The sequence below is a fragment of the Gasterosteus aculeatus genome, chromosome 1 (genome assembly GCF_964276395.1).
Source record: "Gasterosteus aculeatus chromosome 1, fGasAcu3.hap1.1, whole genome shotgun sequence".
Taxonomy (NCBI): Eukaryota; Metazoa; Chordata; class Actinopteri; order Perciformes; family Gasterosteidae; genus Gasterosteus; species Gasterosteus aculeatus.
The window spans coordinates 11334573-11359877 of NC_135688.1; the positions used below are offsets into that span (position 1 = coordinate 11334573).

The window sequence follows — 25305 nt, forward strand, 5'->3', positions numbered from 1 at the left end:
AATATTATCTTTTCCTTTTGGCTCCTGCGACAGGAATTCAGCCGTGTTTTGCTATTAGCTCCAACAGACAAAGCTGTTTTTATTGTACGTGAATAAATCTGGGGTTATTTAGGTCTGGCAGAATAAGATAAATTCCCCATTAGACAGCGATGGGAAACAGGTCAGGGTGTGCCAAAGAGCTGCATGAGCTCTCCTACAGCATGATGGACTACTGATGCCACGTTGAAATGGTCTCACTGGGTTGGATTTGCACTTAATTTCTTGTCATTAACATTTTTAACCTTTTTATTGCAATACATTCTCACTCCAATGTGTCAAATACTGCAGTTGTTTGGGGCTCCTGAGCTTATGATGCTCAACGTAACCCTCTAGCAACAGTTTAGGACATGCGAGGGTCTACGGTGTCAAAATATTCTTGTCACAGGCAAAGTGTATTTTTACAGAAAACTTCTGTTTTTTTTTCTAGTGAACAATCTTGTCGTAACAAGAAATCCCTGTAACAGTCGGTACGTTTTTCCATGAGAAGAAACATAAAAGAGGAGATGATAAGTGAAGCGTTGGCTTTGTGAAAATCCCTGGAACAAAATTTTAAATTGATAAATAAACAGTACATATACAACTTTATTCCTGCTGGAAAAGTTATGCTGTGGACACGTTTCTGGTAAAATTTAAGCTCTAAATAGATTTTTACTTGTGTTAACATGAAGCCTAACAAGTCCACTAAGGAATTAACCATTTTCTTTTTTATATGCTTCAAAGAAAATAACATTACATGACAAACTTCAAAGTGGTCATGGATATGAGTTTGTAGTTATTACTTTAGGGTCTTTAGGGAATATGATAATTAAAACCTGTGGCTGCATTTTCTTGGACTTGGTTTTGACTAAATATTTGATTTCTTCACATGAACATGGTGGCGTGGTGGTTAGCACTGTCGCCGCACAGCAAGAAGGTCCTGGATCTAACTCCGCCCAGCGGCCTTTCTGTGTGGAGTTTGCATGTTCTCCCCCCGTGTCTGCGTGGCTTCTCTCCGGGTTCTCCAGCTTCCTCCCACAGTCCAGAGACATGCTCTGGGCATCAGGTTGATCGGTGACTCTAAATTGCCTGTAGATGTGTGGATGGCTGTTTGTCTCTGTGTTGCCCTGTGATTGGCTCCCGTCTGGCGCCCGATGTTAGCTGGGATTGACTGCAGCCCCTCCACCACCCCTGTGTGGAGGATCAGTGGCTTAGAAGATAGATGGATGGACATCGATGAGTGGCAATTGGTACATTTTTCCAGTGTTCAACCTCCAGCCCGTAATCAAGACCAGATTCTGCCAAAAAAAATTCTGGTTTAAATTCCCTCCTACTCCGAGCATCAAGAGTATAAATATTAAACACTGCCATGACCAATTTGACATTTATGCATTTTCTAATTTATAAATTAACCAATGTACAAAGCTTTAACTTAACTTTAACTTAACCACTTGTTTATTTTACTATTCTTTTCTCAAATTGATGTTGAGATAACGTGCCCTGTAAGTCAATACTGCAACTGCATCTGTGGCCTTATTCACGACACAGGAATTTAATAGTATCACTATTGTACTCCCACTCTGTATTTTCCATTGATTTCATGAGTTTGTTATTCTGGTCGCCAGCAGCCGTACTGTGATGATTTTATGTCTCACTTTACAAATAAAGACACATGTTATGAAAGACTTGAGGACGAGATAAAAAGCTAAAACATTCTATGAAATACAGCTTTGAGCCATCGGTTAGATGTAATCTGGTTGGCTAACTGTCAGAGAAAACGATTGGTTTTCATAACAAAAAGGTTCCTCAACGACAAAGTAAAAGTTCAGACAAAAGTGAGAATAACAAAGTTTTCTGGCCAGTGTGGTCCCCGACTTTTTAACAGAGGACAAACTTGCTTTATATTTGGTTACCCGGCAGTGTTCATTTCACACTGAGTGTCTTAAAGGTGTCGTGTGAAGATTGGATCAGTGAATTGGGAAAAGAACAGTTGACCAGACATTCATGGACGATCTGGGTTAATTTAGAACGATTCGATTCGATTCAGTGACTTAAAATGGATTCAGTAACTTTACTGGACAGTGCAAGTTTCTGAGATCCCTGTTGTTTCTTGTAAGGAAATCAGGTTTAAATTAATTATGGATATTATAAGCAAGCAAACAACAATTAATGGCAAATGTATTAACCTTTTATTTGAATCAAGTGCCATTTTCAATGTAAACATTACACAATAATTACACAACGTTTGGATCAATTCACAGAACCCCGGATTTTCAACCACATTGTAGGGTCGCACGTCTTTACAGATAATCTTGGCAATTGTTACTGAGGTGTCTGCAGAGCTGGAGTTATCTGCTGCTGCTGCTGCAGCGGTAACGCTGCTAGAGGTGCCTGACTGTCGGCGTTGTTTAATCCCGCGACGCCTTAGTAGATGGCCGGAAAGATTCGTCGTGTTTCCGTGGTTTTTTATTTGTCTTCTACATATTCTACAAACAGCGACCGACTTATTTAGAACACCTCGGTGTTTGCAAAAGCCAAAATATTTCCACACGCTGGATCGATAAGTTGGTTTGTAAATGTCTCGCTCTCAGTCGTCTCCTCCACGCTGTGTTTTGTTGTTGTTCAGAGTTTCGCGCGGCTGCGTACTGATGACGTCACAGACTGAATCGAGTAACGTTTAACGTGTCTAAAGCAGAGCTGCCAACTTTTCAAAAAACCTTGGAGTGAGATTTTGTCGGGGGTGACCAAAATTTTGCCGCGCACGCAGCCACACACGTTGGTGGCTCAAATATCAGGAAATTGGAATTCATTTGGCGTAGTACCCATGTTGTACCCTGCATTCTGGTGGTTTGTGGGGCCCAAAGTCGTTGATAGGGGCGGCCTACTGGAGATGGACAACATTGGTTACATTCTGTGAAGCAAAGACATAGCTGATGGTCCACCCCCAGGACATTTTGGTTTAAGTAGATGTTATTTCATGCATTCTCGTGGATTTTTGGGTGGTATGCCTGAACTTATTCTGATTTATGTTCATCTGCTCATGACTTGTTGGGCCTTCTAGACTTGAGCTGAACATTCAACCAGAAAACTATTGCTGTGCCTCAATGACTGTCTATGTACCACAATATAGCCTAATTAATAGACCTGTGTTTAAGATTAGATTAGCAGCAGTGCTGCTTGTTATGACAGATGAGTTTACATTCACCACTCAAAATCACACGCACAAACACAACAAATAATTTCTTTCAAGATTTAAAGTTTAAGAGAGTGAGTACTTAATTGAACCACATGTCATTAACATACCTTAGTCTTTGCTCCTCCTGAGTTTCTCCCGCGGTTGTGTCTGTTTGAAAATCTTCTTCTGTTGCTAACTTCGGGACTCTTTGGGGTAAATAGGATGTCTATGCAGCGAATGGGTTTACAGATGCGCTCCTTAGCGCCATCTATTGTCGGGGAGTTTGAAAAGGAACGAACGCGCTTCGGCCCAAAATCAGATTTTTTTTTTTGCCGTGAGAAATTGGTTGTGTGGCGTGAGTGCGTGTGAAAACATGCAAAAGCGTGTGTCACACGGCGAAACCGTGAGAGTTGGTAGGCCTGCTAAAGTGCTAAAAAACAAACAAACAAATACACATCCATACAGTTTTTCTGCTTAAATCCAGTGTGCCGTTTCCAAGTATCGATACAAATCGATTATGTACCATTTCAATCGATTTGTAATCGCTATATGTCGTCCGGAATGCCGATTTGCGGAGCACAGATAGATCAGTTGGATCGCAGGAATATAAATCGATATATCGATTCAGTGGATGAATCGTTACACCTCTAGCTGTTACATTACATTACATGTCATTCAGCTGACGCTTTTATCCAAAGCGACTTACAATAAGTGAATTCAACCACAGGGATACAAACTCAGAAGAGCAAGAAACAAGAAAGTGCAATTTCCTCAAATAAGAGGTGTGTCTTTAGTTTGCGGCGGAAGATGTGAAGGCTCTCTGCGGTCCTGGTGTCTTCGCAGAGCTCGTTCCATCATTGCGGAGCAAGGACAGCAAAGAGTCGTGATCTAGTCGAGTGTTTTGCTCTCAGTGAGGGAGGAACAAGCAGTTTTGCAGATGCAGAGCGGAGAGTGTGGGTCGGGATGTTGGGTTTGACCAAGATGTCCTCAATGTAAGCTGGACCCGATCCGTTCACAGCATGGTACGTGAGTACCAATGTATTGAACTGGATGCGGGCAGCCACTGTTAGTGCCTGATCTTGGTGATAACTTGGTGCTTTGTGCATTAAGCATAGTAAACTGTTTTGAGCGTCACTATACATGACAGCATCCTGAAGGGGACGGTCCTACTAGTGATGCCACATTGTTGATCTTATCATTGCGGTGCCAGAGGGCATTCCTTTTGTCATCACGCCTTGTTTATGTAACCATAATACCGTAAAACAGCCCGTTCACAGGAATAATGGCTGTCATAAAGTGAAGCCAGTGCCAGGGTTTTTGAAAAAAATAGTTGGCATAGCTAAGGAGTAAAATAATACCTCAAGATGCTAAAAAAAAAAGGTTTGGGTTGAAACGTGATCTAAACCTGCAAAAATGAGTTATCAGTGTGCTTTTTGTTTCCATTGCTTCTCTTTTATGTGAAGACTCATCAGCTCCAATAACAAAACAAAAAGCAATACACAATATATTTTTTATATTAAAAGGAATATATATAGACATATTTTCTTCTCTCTGAAGGAACAACACTAAAGTATTTTAATATACAGTATATGTCATAAACCCAGCGCTTCAGTCAATGACGTATGTTCATACATACGTAACTCCTGGTCACGGTTGATGGGTTAGGAGCAGCATTATTTTTCTCCTGTCATAGTAATCAATAATTATAAGCTTGATTCAACTCGCATTCCCCCAGGACAAAGACTTTCATACGGCACAGAGAGCCACTCAAACTCCAGCTATGGTGACCTGCACGTACAGTGAGATTCAGAGTCCTTGAACACCAAATGTATTTAGAGGGTGAGTGACACAGCAAATAGAACAGATAACCGGAGAATAGAAAGGGCAATAAGTATTGCCTAATAGAAAACGGAGCGTCCATAAAGTCCTGTATTCCTTCCAACTTTTGTCATCTAGCACTTTTCCAATCTGTGTGTAGAATACGTATTTTATGCCTCACTAAATAGGATACACCACACCTTCTGCACAGCACAGCTCTTTCAACGCGTTTCTTTACGAGAGAAGGATTTTCACATCGCCATAAAGTGAGCAGTGAACACAGAGCCAGCAGCTATTAACTTTGTCTGGTTCTATTCATGAGCAAGTGCTCCCCTGAAAAGTCTCCTCTAAATGTTTCCCTGTCCTCAGAGAGGCCACCGCTTCTTGATCCATCTGTGTTTACGCTGCCTCAGCGTAGACACACACACACACACACACACACACACACACACATCCATCTTTAAACATGCTGCATCAGCATGGAGACATGAAACAAAAACATCAGAGCCAAAATGACACACAAGGGCAGGAATAGCCTTTCCCTACATGCAAGGGTCTCTATTGTATTTCTCCTCCTGTGACAGTTTTACGTTGCGCTTTCGAACCCTGAACATTTGGGCAGTCTGAAGGTAATATTAGCAGTTGTGCGTGTGCGAGTCGTGATGTCGCATTGCTATTGCCTGCGCCTGCTGCTGCCGCTGATGTGATCAGAATGTGTAATCAACTATCCATCCAGTCAGTCTCAGCCCTCTTTCCCAGCACCGCCACAGTGTAACTCCCAGAGTAAACCGATCACCTTCTCAATCCCCTCGTCCCCTCCTCCAGTCCCCGAGCCTCTGATCTTCTTCTGATCTTCAGGCTCTCGTTGCACCGCTCATGTGTAATCCTCTCTACTTTCTTTCCCAGAACAAAGCACACAAACTGTTACTCTCCACAGCAGCGACGCACACAACTGGTCTCACTAAAGCAGTAAGAGTCCTGTGAAATCTTAAGCATTCACCACATGTAGGTGTAATCCCTTAGAGTGCTTTTTGGCTGGTTCATGGTAACGCACTCTGCAACGTGCTGAAATTTGAAGGCTTACTCACTGCTGTGATAATGGGCTTTTTCAATAGATTTTTTTCATGCCATTGCATGATATCTCTGAAGTAATGAAAGAATGGAATAAGGAAAACAATATGATAGGAGTTTGTATAGATTGTAGATATACAATTTGTTATCAGGAAGTCGACTTTGATTGATGCAGCTTATACAGAGACATTCACATTTTATATTATAAGCAATATTCTTTTTCACATTTATAATTTGTTTAAGCTTTGCAAATGTTTCTTTCTGCCAAATGACCTACATTCCCAAGGGAGTGCATAAACAAGCCTCAACTGAAAACATCATTACAATGTTTGTGGTTTTATTTCCCCTCCTGTTCCAACAGTTATTAACACGCATTCATGAATTTACTCATTGCCCCCATCACTCACTCCTTTAATTAGAAAATAATCAGAGTTGGATGAGAGGTTCATTAAATCTCATCCTCGAGAGCCATCAGCCTCAAACACAGGAGAGGGATATTTATCAGGCTTATGAATAGAACTCAGACGCCTCCTCTCGCTTTGTTTCCACGGCAGCGACTAACCATTGGTTTGGAGGCCCGAATCAACAGAATCAAAGCAATGGACAAGTGATGAAGTCAACGAAAAGAAAAGGATTTTAATGGAGGAGAGGGATAAAGTGCACGGTTCAAATTGAAGTATAAAAGGTGAGGTAGTGGGGGAAGGAAGGGGTGGAAAGAGAGAGGGACATCATTAAATAAGTACTAATTAACAGGAACCACATTGTTTAGCAGCACTTTGTCTGCAATATCGATCTTTCATGGGAGTGGAGGTTTTTTGCTGCTTTCAGCGTGCTCTTAACCTCTTTCTTTACAAGAGTGAATTTATCAATTTACCACCCTGCAGCCACCTTTACACCCCCCCCCCTACCAAAACATGCAAGTCATGCTACTCTGCATTCTCTGCAAAAATAAAATAAAAAAGCTCAGATAAAAATGAGCCAAGTAGCCCTTATTGAGCCCAGTATTTGGTTTGCGGAAATACCTGCCTCAGTAATTGCATCATCATGAGATTAAATATGAGGCATAGAATGTGTCTGCAGGGAGAGGCAGACAGGGAGGGAGGCGTCAACATGTAGATGAAAGCCATAAAAGGAAAAGAGACTCTGCAGTAACAAAATGGACTGAGAGACGGATGGTCGCAAAGACATTGAGTGGAGTAACGTGGACAGTGATTGACGGATGGAGAGGAAAGAAAAGCAGAAATATGTTTGGGGAGAAAGTAATAACGGCGGAGGAGAGCGTGGAAGAGAACGGGAGTGGCGTCAGTTGAAGAATGTCTGTAATATCCCTTTATTGTTGTAGTGCATGTTGCAGGGCTTGCTTTCGGACGTTGTGATTCCTCAAAAAGGCCATAACCGGATTACAGCGGTATCAGGCGCTGCCATCGGAGAGGGCATCAGCAGCTGCGTTGTGTTGTGTCTGCACACAGCACTCTGTCTGTCACCGTGCCGGCTCCCACTGCTGATATTTAAAGTCTAGACTGCTCGCAAAACATGTGATGTAAATAATACAGGGATTACCATCAAAGCCGGAGTGTTGATTTAAAACACATGTAAGCTTCAATTCAATACCAGGCCTATTTTTTTTTTTTTATCTGACCTTTAGTTGTTTTTACTTCGATTTTATACAACAGCAGTTTGGTAAAACAGTCGGTGGTCGGCGTCGTTTTTGACAGCGTGTAAATCCATTTGCAGAGAGGCTGAAGGAAGGTGATCACCCCGCTCTCCGCTCAAGTGGTACAAGCCGACTTTGATGAATGCGGATCGATGAGGACGAGGGTGCAGCCGGATGTTGGTGACGGCCCTCTGCTCTGTCGCGCTGTGTGTGTGCGTTTGTGCAGGAGGGAATATAGACGTTTCTGCAGGATGTACGGCGCCAACAGAACATGTTGTTAATCTTTAAATTACTTTTATGTCTGCTTGAGCCTCACTTTAGCGGGGAAATGTGTTTCTTTAGCATGAGACCATAAATGAATTAATGGATCGTACGTTACATTCAGAAAATATTTGTCACCCATTTCTTGTTCTGTTGCTGGTCTTGTTTTGCTTTTGTTCCGGTTTTTGGGTCAGGATTCAGTTGTTGTTCAGATGTACCGGCACTGCAGTTGTTGGTGGTACAAACGGTTACATGCTGAAGCTCTGTGTTATTGTCATTTCCTTTTGTGCGTTAAGCTTTGTAGGTGTGTTTTTTAAAAAGACAAGTGTGTGCCTTAAGCATTTCCATGCATCGCTCTGTGTGTATATGTTTGTATGTGTGCGTGTGTGTGTGTGTGTGTGTGTGTGTGTGTGTGTGTGTGTGGGCGTGCACGCTTGCTGGAGGTATCATCACTTTATGGAGTAATGAATGCTAATCCTCTCTTATCTGCTTTAACCTCGAGGCAATGACACTAGTAGCTGATGCCAGGACGCTGACACCCTTCGTTGGATTTGAATAGGAGTGTGTGTGTGTGTGTGTGTGTGTGTGTGTCTGAGTGCAGACACAAACCATCTGTATGCGCAAGAAATATATGTTTCTATTTGAGTCTGACAACCTTCTCCCGCTCTGTAAGTTGAGCGCTTGATGATGAGGTCTAGAGATGATCTGCCATGTCCTATGTAACTCATCAGAAGTAGAAAGGAACATTCCAGGCCTCTGACTCTATCGCATCCTGACTCTTTTCATCTGGAGGAAAAAAAAGAAAAACAATGTAATTTGATGCTTAATCCCTCCTACGATCATGACACACAAAAAGCTGCCACATTAAAAATGTCTGCACTCTTTTGACTGTTTGTTGTTTGTGTCAACTCTTGCAGACACAGAGGGCGGTGCTATGCCCGTGGCCAAAATCTTTTCTATTCTCTTTTAATGTTTAAATTATTTAGAATAGCTGGAAAAAATCAAACCAAAAGCAGATGCCAGCCTTTTTTTTTCTCTTCCCCTTTCCTGTGATTTCTTTTGAAATTCCGCCCATCTCTTGATAAACACTTTATGACAATGGCAAAAAAAAAGAAAGAAAGGTCTATTTCGATCAGTCAGCGAGGACAATATATCTCCAGAGTGACCCTTACAAAGATGCGCATTAAATAATTAGGCCTAAAAGCTGTTCGATCCTGTACCTGATCACCAGTCTTCCATTAAGACGGGTTTAATGGGTCTGCTCTCTGCCTGCCTCCTTGGCACATTGAATGGGAGATAAAACTGAATTCAACTCAAATTCAGTGATTGCGTATAACGAACGCTTAGTCTGAGAGTGAAGGAAAGATGAAGGCAGAAAGAAAGAGATGAACGGATACACGACGGAGGAAGAGGGTTAATTGAAAGAGAAATAGAGAAGATGGGCCAGGTCCCAGGAGCTCTGGCTCTCTCGACATCACTATCTGTGTGTCTGTGCGTGTGTGAGTGTGTTTGAGGACAGATGTTGTAGACCTAATAAGAACAAAGCTAATTAGAGACTTGCCTCGCCCAATTCCATGCTGTTCCCACAGGAGCAAGGACAACATTTGCCACGTATACTCCAGAGAGAGAGAGAGCACTGATTTTACAAGTCGTGGTGAAAGGCTGCTGACTAGCTGATATTTCCCCACAATATTTATCTTTTTTAACTTGAGTTTAATTTAGTTAAGCGCTGAGTTGAGTCTACCTTTTGTTGCTATTATTCACTAGATTTATGATGCATCTTTTAGGCCTTTTATGTACTTCCACTCATTTGTTTCTGTTATTTCTAAATCTACGTTACCAATAAAATGCAACGAATCACATCTGGTTTTATGTTCCGTTGTTTTCCCTTAGAGAACGGCCGTAACATTCCCGTTGACTTCTCTGACCAACAGTCACATTCAGAGTCAGCAACAGTGCTCGAGGTTTCAGGACCGCATCACTTTGAAAATGGAACTGAATTTTGGCTTGTTTCAGCGCACATTGAACATCTGAAATTTTGTAAAGGGAATAACCCATGATTCTTAGTTTTGGGACATTCAAACAGATATGGCAGTGGCAGCGTAAAACAAAAAAATTCACAAAAAAGACCATGGAGAGAGTTGCTTAAAAGAATCACCTCGTCCACTCGTTTGTCTTTTCATAGCGAGGCGACTCCAAATATGTTGACTTGGTAAAACAGCACTGTTTTGATTAGCGAACAGCAGACATTCCAGTTCTTCCTACCGCTTCTGGCCGTGGCTCTTCAACTTTTTGGGGGCCCAGGAATCTGTTGCAGGGGAATTTACTATTGTAACGCCAATCAACAGATTACTTCTATTAGTATTCTGGTTATTGTAGCAACTGTTTGATAAAACCTAATAATTCTAACCTGTTTCATAGTAATTAAGACAATTTTTGGGACCAATGCATCATGACTGCCAACAAAAAGTACAATCCCAGAGTTTGTATTGATTGAAATTCCCTTAGCTTGAGCTTCATAATGGTTCCTTTGCCTGGAGTCTCCCTCGTACATTTTCTCAATTATGCATCATTGTGTCCACTTTCACTCTGCAGAAAAAAATCTGAAACATTCCCTTTTAGTTTTAGTCTGATGGTTGTACTGTTCAATGCCATGTCTGTGCTCACGGCCGAATCTTTGTTTCCAGTAACCATGATGTTTTTTTCCAAATGGGATCCACTAGTGTTTAAGCGGCCTTCTTTGAATCCCCTCGCCGTGCAGACAGTTTTCCCTCCAAAAAGAAATCATGGAAAGGAGAACAGGGCAGTTTTTGTTAAGCAGCATTCTTTTTTGGGGTATTTTTACCTACTTGAAATATGATTACTTGATCCAGTGGATGTGCTAAATCATACTGGATCATACTGTCACTGGAGTTAAATAACACACACAAATCATCATCACTACCTCAGATAAATATCGGTCTCGGTCCAGAGCTACAGCAGAGACAGTTGCTGTGCCCCACTAAACAGATACTTGTATTAAGTACACAAAGTTGAGTTTGACAACATCGCCCTCTGCTGTGGTCGTGTCTCACAGGGCCGATGGGGCAAAAACACAAACGAGAAAGCCGCTCGCATTCTCCCAATTGGTCGCGACGAAAGGTCTCGGTCATTGTTCATCTCATTTCTGATCTTGAAAGACCGATGACAACTAGAAATCACGAATCAAACTATTAATTCATAGTTTAGCATCGGCTCTTTGAACCAGCCAGGTATCGTTGGTGGAGTCAGAGTGCTGCCATGATGGCTAATGGTTTTTCCCCGTCATTAGCTTCCTGTGCTAACGGTTTTGTACCCTCACCCATCCAAAACATGCTAAAACCCTGCCAGGCCAAGAAGTGCTTTTTCATGCTATAATTGGTGTTTCTAGCTAATTGGGCACTGCTGCTAAAAGCTTTCCACATAATGGACATCATTTATGATGTGCAGGAGCTTCACTTTCTGAGCAATGCTTTTCTGTGAACTGAATTCTTTTTCATTTCAGTTACAGTTTTATCGAGCTGCGTTGTAAAGCCTCTACCTTTGTCTGTGTCTGTCCACATAGCCATCTTTGTCGTTGTCTCAATGGCTTGTCCCCCTTCTCGGTTAAATTAGGTTTCAAGTGAATTACCTGATCAATGCCATTGCACTTAGGCACATGGGTTCCAGATTTGTCAAACGATTGGAAAGAGATAATGAGACTTAAATAGACATCTGGTATTAGCAGCGGTCCGGGTTCACAGAAGACAAAACACATAGGATGTTTTTCTCCTTTGACTTCAGGGGAAAAACACGTTAGTCATCAGGTTGATTTCCCAACATTTGGCATGAAGGGCCAGTGGTCCAGCTGGTGTGTATCTTAATAAATGTGTTGTGTCCGCGTGTGTGTGTGTGTGTGTGTGTGTGTGTGTGTGTGTGTGTGTGTGTGTGTGTGTGTGTGTGTGTGTTGGCCAGCATGGCAGCACTCTCTGTCCTCAGACAGGTCCTTCTCTCTGCTCCATCATAATTTGTCTCACGTATGCTTGCCAACAGTGTCTGCTCATCAATCCCAGGACAATGGAATCGTATCTCGGCCAAAACAGGGGTTTGTGTCTCGTAAGACATTATGTACGAATGGAGACCCTTAATTCTTTTCATCCTTTTTTACCACACTCTGCTCTGCTTGCACACTAACTTTGTTCAGATTATTTCACAGACGTTATTCACAAGCGTGACATGTAATGAATAACAGCATAAATGTATTGATGTGTTTGATTTCTGTCACTTAAATTACTGTGGTAATTTTCAATGCAGTGTCCTGTATTGAAAATAGAGCGTACAATGCATAAAGAAACACAACATTGACCTACGATGGCTTTATCGTTTTTGCTCAAGAACCTGTAGGCAAACGCCTCCTTAGTTATACATCGAGTAGAATTTCTCTTCGGCAGGTGGCAACCTTTGGTTCGTAAGAGTGAAGCCAAAGCGGAAGTGTCTAAAACTTCCGTTCTCTCTAATGTCCAATCTCTAATGTGCGTCTCCTCTGGATGTAAACATTTCCATGAGAAAATGACCCTTCGTCTCAGTGTATTCATTACTTAATTACACATTGTAAACATGAGTTTAGGATCTAAATCGTTTCAAGTCTTGTTCAATACAAAAAGCTTTTATTAAGTAAATTGTGGTTCCACTTAGAGTGAAATCAATTATAAAGCGGGGCACGCTTTGGGGCGGGCTTACTGAGATTGACACGTCAGCGCCGCTGGCTGTTAAAAGCTGCTGACGATGAAATGTGTTTGTTGAGCTGATGCTTCTCTCTGTGTATATCACTTTGACCTGCTCCTTAAACATTACACATTACACAGTGATTTAATCACTTGCTAAAATAAAACACTGATTTGAGCAGTTTAAGATTGTAGCGTGTCCCAATGCTTGAGGACGAATAAAGTCCAGTTCCCACTGTCCTGCCGTACTGTTGTTTTCATGGACGACCTCGTTGATGTAACCTCATCGCAGAGGATTACGTGATCCTGATTAAAGCCGTGTTGTTATCAAAATCTAAACCCGCCACAGCTATGATACCTGGAACTGCCGGGAAAACGCAGCAGTGGTAATGGAAGTAACTCAAGATCTGGACACATGTTTGTGTGCATGTAATGTATATGTAGGCACCTGGTAATTAAGTCAGCTGTGTTGTTCCCATCGTACCAATTTATTCCAAAGCATCAACAACATTCTTCCACTCCAAACTGTGTGTTGTATCGTCTAAAAAAAGAAATGAGTGTGAATGTGTTCACCAGTGTCCGGGAGCTGATTAATGTCTGAAAATCTGGTGTAATGAGGCCAAGGTTGATTTATAAGCGCAGAATGCCCCATTCCCCTTTCCCCAGCGTGTACATGCAAACACATACAGCACACAGCGCCTCTGTGACAGCTGCTTCACTTCATTTAACGGATGCCAAATAAAAGCAAGTGAAACTAACGGATTTAAGTTTCGGAATCTATATTTGATGGGGTCCAGCATATGCAGAAGCATTGACCCTGACAGGTCAAATCATGTTTTGTAGCTTTGAATGAGGAACGAATTATTGTTAACATTTGTTCCCTGAAAAGGCTTCGAGCGCAGCTTAGTCCAGTCCAGACAACTCCCCGAAAGGTTGGAGACACAAGACATGGAGGAAGGCGGAGCAATCGAGAGAATGCCTGAGATCCAGGTGTAGTCGTGTCTGCATATCGGCGTCCAAGCGCAGGACGGGCAGACAGGTGAAGGAGGAACCACAGACTGGTGGCCGTACACTCTGAGACAGAGGGAGCACTGCTTTGGATCAGACTGAATCACAGTTAACCTGCACTGACACTGTGTGGACAGGGTGGGGGGGCGGCAGAGAGAAAGGGGGCAGGAACGACCTTAGCATCGCAGACGGTGATCGGTGGGGGCTTCACTGGGGATCGGATTGTTCAACAAACAAACAGCACCAATAGGTAAAGGGCCTATTCCCGTAAAACAGAGGGGGGAGGATGGTGTCGGGGTGATGATCTTTCTCAATGCAGAGAGGTATATCCTCATCACTGCAAGCATAACAATCAGGATTTTGACTTCATCATGAGATAATGACTTCTCAAGGAGTGAAAAAATCTACAAAAACGTATTAATGATGATGCACATGAGAGGTTCTCTGCATCAGATGTATATTATAAGTGATTACGCCCCTCGGTGTTATTGCTACAGCTGATTGAGAAGAGAACCGCACCGACCTTCACATTTAGGAAAGAAAGACACTGCGGCATTTTTTTTCCCAAGGACACGTTGACATGAAATAGACGGGGATCAAGAGTTGCTTTTCCAAAGAGACAACTTTCAAATTACACAAACACATTGTATCTATTAATTATACAAAGAAAACATTGCTAAGCCGCCTTAGTTGTCCGTTGTAAACCAGTGAACAGATGGCCTTCAAAAAGTGATCTGGGTATGTTCCATAAGATCTCCATTGTCACACACAGACACACAGACACACGTGCAAGCAAACAACCACACACACACACACTCTCTCAGCTGGAGTCGACACGCTCGAGTCAGGTTACCCAGGGGGAATGTGCCTTGAAAATCAAAAGACATTAGCCAATTAGAACTGATCAATAGTGACAGCCACACAGGGAATGAGCCGGACATGGAGCGTGGTTAATGTGTGCCTTGGGGCCAATCGGCACGCTGGGAATGCTCTCACTCTCGGCTCTCGGCCAATGAAAACGCTGGAGAGGTCGTGACATTCTGCTGCTCTCTGATGCAAAGTGTCTTTCCCGCTGTAGCTCGGTAGAACGGAAACAGAAAAGTGAGATGAGCGACGGAGCGACACACGAGGCGAGGAGAGAGGGGGGGGGGAAGAAGACGAATGTGACGATGCACGTGCTGGGTTGCAAAAGCAGGTGTCATTGTGGGCGGCAATGGGCACGGGAGGTGGTACTGCGGTCGTCGCAGGGTGGCTCTCCCCGTCTCCCATAGAAATATTATCAGGATTAATGGGAAGATATGGATAGCGAAGCCAGAGAAGAGTAAAAGCCGTAATTCTACCTTTTGCACATTCTGCACACGGACGTGAATCTGCTCAGATGGTCCCGGCAGCACCTCGGCACTGCAATCGTTGTGTATTAATGATGAGGAGGACTAATATCGGCATGGGGGCTTGGGATTTACTGGGGATTTAGTAGGGAGGGAACTAAGGAGGAAGGGGAAGTAAAAAAAAGAAGTGATGGGGATATCTAAAATATTACACCTATCAGGGGGAGTGTTCAGTCGAGCAGGCATTATGAGATTGTAAATTACATTCCTTCCTTCTCCCCTTTCGGGCTGTTGGCTGTGGGATGAACAAACTCGCCCACGGCTCCAGGCACCCGGACACACGCTGCACTGCCTACAGACACTGGGAATCAGATTAGTCCCATTCTGTGTTTAGGTTATTGTTACAGACGTCGATGCGGCGTCTCTTCTACGGCCTGTTCTGTTTTTTAGTGTTTAAAGAGTAAAGTGAATTATAAGTCATTTGTCTCAATTGAGAGGAGATCTATAGTAAATCCCTGGTCCGTGTAAAACACCCAGCGTCAAGTGAGACAGCTTCCAAAGGAGTAGCACAGATGAGCCTGTGAGTCTTTGCTTTGTACAACTCCCAGAAGAGTGCAGCAGAAGTTCAGTGAAGCGCTTTCACTTCCTTTTAATTTTCTTCCTTTATTTTTACCCGACCACATCTATAAAAAGTGTTTTCTTTGCCTCCGTTCATTTGAAGAAAAATCCTTTTTGAAACAGAACACAGACGAAACATTATTTGACAATTTGAACAAACTACTTTGCTAAGAATTTTATGAATAATCTCAAGTGAAATAAACATCTTTGGAGCGGTAAAGATGTTAAATTGAGATTTCATAGACAAGAATTCTGACACTACAAAATAATCAATTTATTCTGTTCTGTTGTTATTCTGTTAAATGTTCTGACATGTTCTAAACACAATAGTTTTTTGTTCTTTCATTTCCGGTAATACATATCTATTTATTCACTTACATTACTTTACATATGCACATACTCTGCACTTTTTGCTATTTTGCACTTCTGGTTGGATGCTAAACTGCATTTTGTTGCCTCAGTACTCTTTGCAATGACAATAAAGTTGAATCTAATCTAATCTAATGTTTTATTATTTTGCTTTGTGTATTACAATATTTTAGCAGCAGCAGATGGAAAGCTTTGTTTCTGCTCCTGGAGCAAACTCGTCTCTGAACGGGACTTAGAGAGAAAAGGGTAACAAGGTCACAAAGCCATCGGCAGGCCCGGATGTCCAGCGATGTTTGTTGAGCGCCGGCCAAACCGAAGGGCAGCAACTTGAGCCGAGAGCTCATTGCTTCTTTCCATTAGGGAACCGTTAAAGGAAACAATATCCCTCAAGTCGCCTTTCCACGTCTCCATCCTCCCCGTCCTTCGCCCTCCTTGTCTCCACCTACCAACTACTCCTCTCTTATCCAATCAGGGTCGCTGTTCCAGGGAGAACTGCAAGTACCTGCATCCTCCCCCCCACCTAAAAACTCAGCTGGAGATCAATGGAAGGAACAACCTCATCCAGCAGAAGAACATGGCCATGCTGGCCCAGCAGATGCAGCTCGCCAACGCCATGATGCCCGGCACACAGCTTCAGCCAGTCGTACGTATGCAAACACAGCTCGCACGAACACAAAGGAAAATGCCTTTTTTCCCCATGTTATTGGATATACGGTTAAAGTTATGCTCAAGTTATTGTGATAAACGGTAAAACATATTTTCACAGTTTAGACCAGTATCTTTTGTAATGATTGCGGATCTGGGAAAGGCTTTTGGAGCTCAGAGACTTTTTGAATAGTCCTATCGTGCCTAATAACCCGGCACTGTTTGCGGAACATTGGTTTTCAACAATAGTTAAATTATTGTAATAAATTCGGCTTAAGAAATAAATAAAATTATTGCACAGAAAAAGATAAGAGAAATTTAGAGACATTAAAACTTTTAATTAGACAAATTGGTTAGTGAGCTCCCAAACAGACAGATGGCTGGAAACATGTTATGCAGTTCAATGCATGGTGCTTGTATCCGCCTTTACGTGCGTTTAGGTTTCATTTGATTTAATATGGTAATGTTAAATAAGTTATTAATGCCGGGACAACACAAGTGTTATTGATCTACATGTGATGTGGTCCTTTAAAAAATGCTGAAAATGGATTTGACTCGATGCTGCCTTCATTGGTACTAGCCAAAATAACTTTATCTATCCTCCAACTGTCATGAATGGGGGACAGGAGACAGCCGTGAGGTAAGTACAATAGTTTATTGACACAATAGCAGAACCAGACGGGATATGATGAATAGGCAGGCAGATGATCAGGATTGAACATTAACAGGAGGGTAGTCCGAGTTCCAGGTTACAGACAGGAGGGGTCCCTTTGAGCAGCCGGTAGGGATTCAGGCACGCAGCGTTGGAGTCTGTGGTGTCCTGTAGAGACCAGACCAGAGTGTGTGAAGAGGAGTCAAATATAAAGGGAGGTGAACTGATGGGGATTAGAATTCAGGGGATTGTGAACGAGTGGGAGGAGTGAGTGAAGCTGGTGGGATCCTGACACCAACTGTATTTGAAGAGCGAGGTCAGCTGCATAAGATAAAAAGGCCTGATCAAGAGAAGCCTAAACCTTTAGTCTGCTGTATGTCTTGGGACACCCGAAGCGTAAACCCAACCGTGTCTCTTTCCAGGAATCCTGGAGATACTTCACACACCCTGTCCTTAACACTTTCTCCACCACCAGACTTTTGGGCTCAACTTCCCTTTAAACAGTTAATCAGTCATTTGCAAAATTGTTTGCCGATTCATTTCCTGCCAACTGGCTGATTGATCGACTAAATATTTTCACTACTGTCACGTCAGCCCACAGTGATCAAGCGACGTACGAACGACGTGGCCCCGGCATCGGACACTGAAGCGAAACGCATTACACTTGTCTGCATGACTGACATGTGCTGCGTGCTCCGCAGAACGTCAGGGTGATGCTCAGAGCTGCAGTCAGCCAGCTCAGATGAATCCTTTCCTACCTGCTCCATGACAACTTACAGAGGCAATGAGGTCTGTCAGTCGGGCTGGAAGTGATTCCTCTGTCTTCTCGTCTGTGCCGGCACGCTGAAGTGAGAGCAGTGGAGTCTGAAACTGTTCAAAAGAGCTTCAGATGGTGCACATGCTTGGACACACGCGCACATGGACACTCAGCCGAGGGCTTATCACCCTTATCCGGGGGGTGGGGAGGGTGGGGTGGGCTGAGGCGAGAGGCCCATTGAAAGGAGGACAGAGGAAACCATGAAAGGATTTAAAGAAGCAATAGATCTCCCCCCCCCCCCCCCCCCCCCCCAGACTGCAAGGCCTTTTCTTATCTGTTTATATCATGGGCAGAGAGGAAGAAAGGAGAAGGGAGGAGGATGAGGAAGACAGGCTGACAGAGAAGGACACAGAGGGAGAAGAAAGGGACGGACTGCGGGAGGCGGGCCGAGATAAATGAACAGAGTAGAGACGGGTCGGTAGAGTGAAGGAGATGACAGCGGGGAGGAGAGATGGCTTTGGACCTGCACTACAAGGAAAAAAGGAAACAGAGCCGTGTCGTGTGCAAAGGGAATGAAAGGGTCAGAGCGGGTTGCAGCTTTTTCAATGAATCAAGACTTCATACTTCCCTTGTGTTTTGGGCTTATTTCCCCGCCCTAATCGCTGGTATAAGACCAATTATATCTGCTGCCCTCCCCGTTCTGTTGTCTACAGCTGGAAACCCTCCCTCTGTGTGCGTAGGACAGTGCTTTCATTTGATCATGGTACTGTGCAGAGGGAGAAGTAATCAAGGCCTTACAGCTGTCTGTGAGGGATAGCGCTCCTGATGCTTTTTATTAGAGAGCCCACGTCAACCGACGGCAATTACAGTGCCGTTTCACTCGCTCGGGCGCACTTTCGCTGTACTTGTGTGTAGATGGTTGTTGGAAATTAATTAATAAAAACCATAAAATTGTAGCAGGTTGGATTATTCTATTTTTAACAATTCTAATGTAACGGTTGTGCCATTTGTGGACTATGTTCAATTAATTTATTCAGCTAAATGTTGCAAATATGGACTGCTTATTATTTTAACATTAGACAGTAAAAGGCCAAAGCGCATCATGTTTAGAATATGACAAAATTAATAACAGGTCTGGCTGATCCCATGCTTTTATTTTTTCTGTTTAACTCTTTGAGAGCATCGGCGATTCCCTCATAACCTTCTATTGTCTCATAAAATGCTGACGTAGAAAAGTTTTGTTTTAATTGATTAAATCGATCCTTCTGTATGAAATGCTTTTCTCATTCTGATCGAAGGTAAATAAAAAGATGTCTCTTTGGAACGTCAAGATTATCTGAAGAAGAGGTCAACAATTACAACACTGCAGCAACACAAACTGCTGCATTGCGAAGTTTATCCGTTCCCACTAAACCTGCTCAGTTTAACATAACTGCTCATAATCCAATGTGATTGTGATTTTTTGCAAGAACAATATACAGGTGAAAAGACAGCTTCTTGCGAGATGACATCAGCGCATTGTTACAGCCTCATGAGGGTTGTTTCACTGACGACATACAAATCTTGATTTTTCTTGAGAGATATCTACTTTTTCAGAGTACTTTATATGACACAGTTCATTGGCACTGAAAGAATTAGAAAGTCATACTTGATTTTCCGAGTCATTCCAGAGCCGTGAGGAGGTTTTGGGAGGAATAGGAGTCCGGAGCTCTACTTACTTACTGTGTTCTGTTGGCAGACCCTCAAGAGAGGAATCCTCACACTGGGCCGGAGGTCAGGAACGTGCAGGGAAAACTTGCACTGCGCAATGCCAGCTACTCCTTAGCCTCCCTCTCAGTCCTTCAAACTCCAGTAAAGGACACACGGGCACAACACGTTTTTCGCAATACGTTCTCACTCAGATTTATTTCCAAGCAGGAGGGACAAGTAAAAAGATCATTGTTCTTTGGCGTTATGCAGGGAGATTCTTACTGGCGGGACGTCTGTCCCGAGCAGCTGCAGGAAAAATTCCCCCCCCCGCTCCAGACACTGGACTCCACCGATGGTGGCTGATCATTCTGCTGAGACCAGACGCTGATGAAAAAATCCTTTTGAGAAGAACAGCAACTTTTGAAAAGAGACTGCGGAAAAGTAATAGGCTAATAATTCAGGTGTGTCACAGCACTACGCAGCCATTTTAAGGTGCGGTAAGGAGAAAAAACAAGTAACTTAAGTGTCAAATCATCGGAGAGTTTTCCTGTAGAGCAGGTCCAGACTGTACACTACATTTAGAGACCCTGTTTCGTCATTAGGCCAACTTGCAGATTAACAATATAACCTGAGAAATGACAATAAAAAAGAATTACTGTATTTGTCTCAAACGACTGCACTTGTAGTAACATACTTGATCAACAGCCGCCCAGGTTCTCTACAGTCTGCTCAGACAGATGATGACTTGGTATTGGAACTTCAAAAAGCAAGCGCTTGATTTTCCGACACCCTTATTAATGAGGGGAATAGATACAACCCAAATGACTCAGCTTGATCCAGGCTTTAGGAACATCAACTGAAATCCAATTTAGTCCCTCTGGATCTCCCTCGACACACCCAGAGACATCCAACATCTCCATGCTCAAATCACAGATGAAGTTATTTATCGCCTCGAAACGCTGTTGAGAACAGGACTCATGTTTTCAACTCTATTCTTGAGCTGCATGAGTTGGAAGTGACTTAATCCAGGGCTCATGCAGTGGCTGAAACCAGGAGGAGAGCGCCAGAGAAGACAAGCGGTCCTGAGACGTGCATGGACAACTTGCTAGATTTAACAGTAGACTGTGTGACGGCAAACCGAGTAACCGGTGGTACCGAAGGGCTAAAGAGAGGCGACCGCAAGGTGGCTAACTATGAAAGAAGATGTCTGCGCTATGAGAACAGCTAATGGCCTGATTGACAGTCCAAAACCTTGACAGCATTGAGATTTCAATTGAGCATGCATGAGGTGTGTGAATGGCTGCACGTATGAGGAATAAACTACGGACAAAGTATCTTAGGCTGAGCTTTTGTTAGAGCTCCATTACTCCTGTGTGCCTGCGACTCCATCTGATGCGTTTAGGAGTAGGTGACATCATATGGAATGAATGATAAGCAGCCATTAAAGTGGTCATATTGGTTTTCCATCATTAATTCTCTATATTTGACATGTTTAAATCTTTACGTCCACATTCCCAACCAGTTCCTGTCTTCTGCTTGGCTGTTGATAAAGATTTACTAGTTTTCATATCTTGTATCATACATCATCCTGAGTAGGATTAAGGAAGGAAGGCAATATTCTTTCTGATGGATGTAAATATTCAGCAGTTTTCTATTTAAGTGTGTCAAGATAGTTTTGTTCAATTTGGGCCAACTCTCTCTTTGACCCCCACTCTCTTCCCCCACAGCCCATGTTTTCAGTCACACCCGGCCTCGCAACCAACGTCAACGCTGCTGCTGCTGCGTTTAACCCTTACCTTGGTCCTATGTCGCCCGGCCTGATGCACGCTGACATCTTGCCCAGTGGCCCCGTCATGGTCACCAGCAACGCCGGCATCTCCGTACCTACCGCTGCTGCTGCTGCCGCACAGAAACTCATGAGGACGGACAGATTGGAGGTGAGCGGATCATGCATTCACACACACACACACATACACACACAGACGCAGGCATTGAGTAGGATCGATGTGGCTGCACGAGCACACTCATTTACAACAGAGAGAGGAGAGAATTTGCATAATTATTAATATTTCTTTTTTTCTTGCTTTCATATCAATCGGAGATTAAAAGATAGATTAACAAAGCTCTAGTAAACACTGCGCCCGACAAGGCTCATTTTTCCCAGCTATGCAAACAGATTGGTCTTTGAAACGTGGGCTTTGCATGTTTGAATATTAAATACAAGGGTTGGAAAGTCTTGCAGCCACAGTTTATGTTTGTAGACTTTAATTATGTATCTGGTACACCGTTTCTGTTACAATAACTACATCATATTATCATAGAATTGTCATTAGACACACTTATGCAAAGAGAGAGATATGTTAATGAGAGAAAACAAACAATACGGTTGTCGGCGCTGCATCCCATCAACGGCGGGGAGACAGCATTGTTTGGCACCAAGTTAAACTGTATCAATTTTCAGATTTTTTTTTGTTTTCTCTGAAGTCCATCAGTCATTTGAAACCCGACCATTCCTCTAGCTGTGTTCAGATAATCATTAATTGGAATGTAAGTCGATCTCATCCATTACGCAGCACCGCCCGGGAAACACTTTCACCCCGGAACAATGGAGAAATCATTACAGGCAGACGGGGGCCAGGCTGGAGCGTTAGGAAGGTCACATTTGAAATGTAAAGTTGGGTAGCTGGGTAATTAACGGGTGGGGGGGCGGGTGGGGGGGGGGGGGGGGGGGGGGGGGTGAGGCGGAGGAAGTGTCTGGGCCCGATGAATGAGTGAATGACATGCACAGCGACGGTATGTGGTCAATGCAAGGATGCATGGAGCGAATGGGGCGGGAGGAGTCATGACTGGTCATAGAGGTTAAGAGGAGACAAGGAAATGTTGTAGTTAGAAGAACACGCCGCATTGATTGAGGGTTGAAAGAACTGCCTGGCAAAAGAGTGATAGAATTCTACGCCAAAGTCTAATAAAAATATATATGAAATTTAACAGCCCGCTGGAGGTAAAATCCGCTGAAGACATCTGGCCAGTGGTCATCAGTCCCTTTAAAGCTCAGCCTGTGTGCTGGTGAAGTGCTTTGATTCTGAGAAGTCGTACCGTAGCCCAATTTTAAACTAGGTTCGCTAAAAATATCTTAGCAAAGAGGGCCAGACATATTCTAGCTTCTGTGTGTGTTTTTCAAAATGAACATACCTGGGATTCTGTAGACACACACACCAGTAAGAAGAATTGTTACAGGATATTTCCTTAAAGGTTCAGAGAAATTCCTTTTTGAGAATATAATACTTTTCTCTGTCTCTATTTTCTATGGAGCTATATTGCGGCCATTCTGCATGCACGCAGTCATAATGTTGCTTACCTGAAACCAGAGTGATGTAAAAGGTCCAGATAGAAGGACAGTTACCATAGGGACATAAATACATTTATCAGGCCCTTATTTGTATATGCACCTAAGCAGCTTTCTGTAATGCATGATTAATCACTGTAAAGAGAAACAGGCTCCACGCCTGATGCAGAGAGCATCGAATTGCTTATATATTTATATTCACTCATCCCAAAGACTCTCAGTCTGTCTCTTGATCTCCATCTGTCTGTCCTCTTTGCCACTATTCCATCCATTTTCCACTTCCCCCCTTTGTTCCCCCCCTGAGCCCCTCCCTCACCTGCCTCTCCAACATCTGCCTGACAACAGGAAAGTCTCTCTCTCTCTCTCCTCCTTTTAAAACAATACGATCCGTACGGCAGCACTGGTCGATTGTGGCAGCGTTGGGGAATTAATGTGTGTGGGTGACTGTGTGGAAAGAAGAGACGGACAGACGGACAGAGAGAGAGAGAGAGAATCCCGCCCCATCGCTCACGCATGTTGGTGATTGCCGATGATGAGCTGTCATGGCGGGAGACGGAGCAGGGTTAGTTTGTAGATTACACTGTTGGTGGCCTTTTGTCTGACAGCCGCTCCACAGCTAATCAAATCCTTTATGCATGCAGACAGTGAGACGGGCAAACAGACATTTGGCAAATGGCTTGTTCTGTGACAATAACTGATTGGTCGATACCACGTACCATGAAATTACATCTCATTTTGAGAAGGATAGTATTTGAGAGCAATTTAGACTCGGCGGTGGCTGCCAGTGCTCAAACAGAGATCCTTAGTTATTACACAGTTATTTACACGTACCATTTTCCTTCTGGGGAAAATGCTCCCTCATAATTTATATGTGCTCTCACCTTGTGTGACGTGTGCGTTACTTATTATGCGCCGCGAGGTAATTACGTCAGCTGCAGGCTCCCTTGAGGGTAACCCGCCTCATATTTCCCATGAGCCACGTACGAGCGCCTCCATTCAGGCTGCCGACCCGTCTTGCAGATGCTGCCCCCTTCTGTCTCCATGAGGAAGAACAATAACACAGCTCATTTGAATAATGGATAAATGGTGCGTGATTGATGAGTCTGTAAACGCTGGTTACGATCTGCTCTTCTTATCAATCAACAGTAATGGCCGTGCCTGTCACCAGGATTGGTTAGCTCTGTCTGGTGAAGTGATTGTCACGTTCTGAAATGACTCAACAGATTGATTAACTCATCAAATGTGAAGTAAAGTGAACAGTAAGTCCATAATGTGTGTGCGGGTCTGCTGTTTGTTACAGTTGAGTGTGTGTGTGTGTGTGTGTGTGTGTGTGTGTGTGTGTGTGTGTGTGTGTGTGTGTGTGTGTGTGTGTGTGTGCGTGATTGAGGTCTCATTGTCATATGAACAAAATGAAAGTAAAACACGTTTTTTGTGCCCCAGGTTTGTCGGGAGTACCAGCGGGGTAACTGCACACGCGGGGAAAGCGACTGTCGCTTTTCCCACCCTTCAGATAGCACTATGATCGACACCAACGACAACACGGTCACTGTGTGTATGGACTACATTAAGGGCCGCTGCACGAGGGAGAAGTGCAAGTACTTTCACCCGCCGGCTCACCTGCAGGCCAAGATCAAGGCCGCCCAGCACCAAGTCAACCAGGCGGCAGCTGCTGCAGCCATGGTAGGTATCTGTCCAGAGTCTACGATACCAATAGGGATCTATAATACAGAGCATGTACTGCAGCAGAGCATGATCACCTGATCTATGAGATCAGTTCAATCAACATGACCTCCACATGAGCACGGCTTAGTTAGATGTATTTGTTTGGTGTTGGTTGCGCTCTTATCGTTACATTTTTGCTTTTGTTGGCTGCTGTTTATTTTGAACTTGTCTCTGAAATGCAATAATAACTTTCTATAGAGACACAATGAGGTTTTTCTCAGTCAAATTGTGTAGAGAACATTATGCAGCAGGTATTCCAGAGAGGAGGGTGATTTCAATTGACCTTTTGAGTTAAGGCTGAATTAGGCGTATTATGATCCCACATAACTCCACATTAACACAATTGAGTCACTAATAGCTGCCCTTTTTAGCCTCTTCACTTTTAAATGTTACATCTCGGGAGCAGATTAAGTCATTTAGTTCACCTTGTATGACATTTGGTGAAAATTTTACAAT

At 43.4% G+C, this 25305-nt stretch overlaps 1 protein-coding gene and 1 long non-coding RNA gene across 6 annotated transcripts in view; one reads left to right on the plus strand and one right to left on the minus strand.

The window, feature by feature from the left end:
- Positions 1 to 25305, plus strand: part of LOC120821635 (muscleblind-like protein 1) — a 51630-nt gene that overhangs the window by 19487 nt on the left and 6838 nt on the right. For all 5 annotated transcript variants that reach the window (XM_040180460.2, XM_078098348.1, XM_040180465.2 and 2 more), the window contains 3 exons: positions 16511 to 16681; positions 21509 to 21718; positions 24568 to 24807. In XM_040180460.2, the coding sequence (XP_040036394.1) occupies positions 16511 to 16681; positions 21509 to 21718; positions 24568 to 24807 (621 nt within the window). The remainder of the gene's footprint in view (positions 1 to 16510; positions 16682 to 21508; positions 21719 to 24567; positions 24808 to 25305) is intronic.
- On the minus strand, positions 17320 to 18391 carry LOC144400534 (uncharacterized). The gene is made up of 2 exons (XR_013462472.1): positions 18113 to 18391; positions 17320 to 17503 (listed from the first exon to the last, which is right to left on the minus strand). It is a non-coding gene; the product is annotated as an uncharacterized LOC144400534 (long non-coding RNA).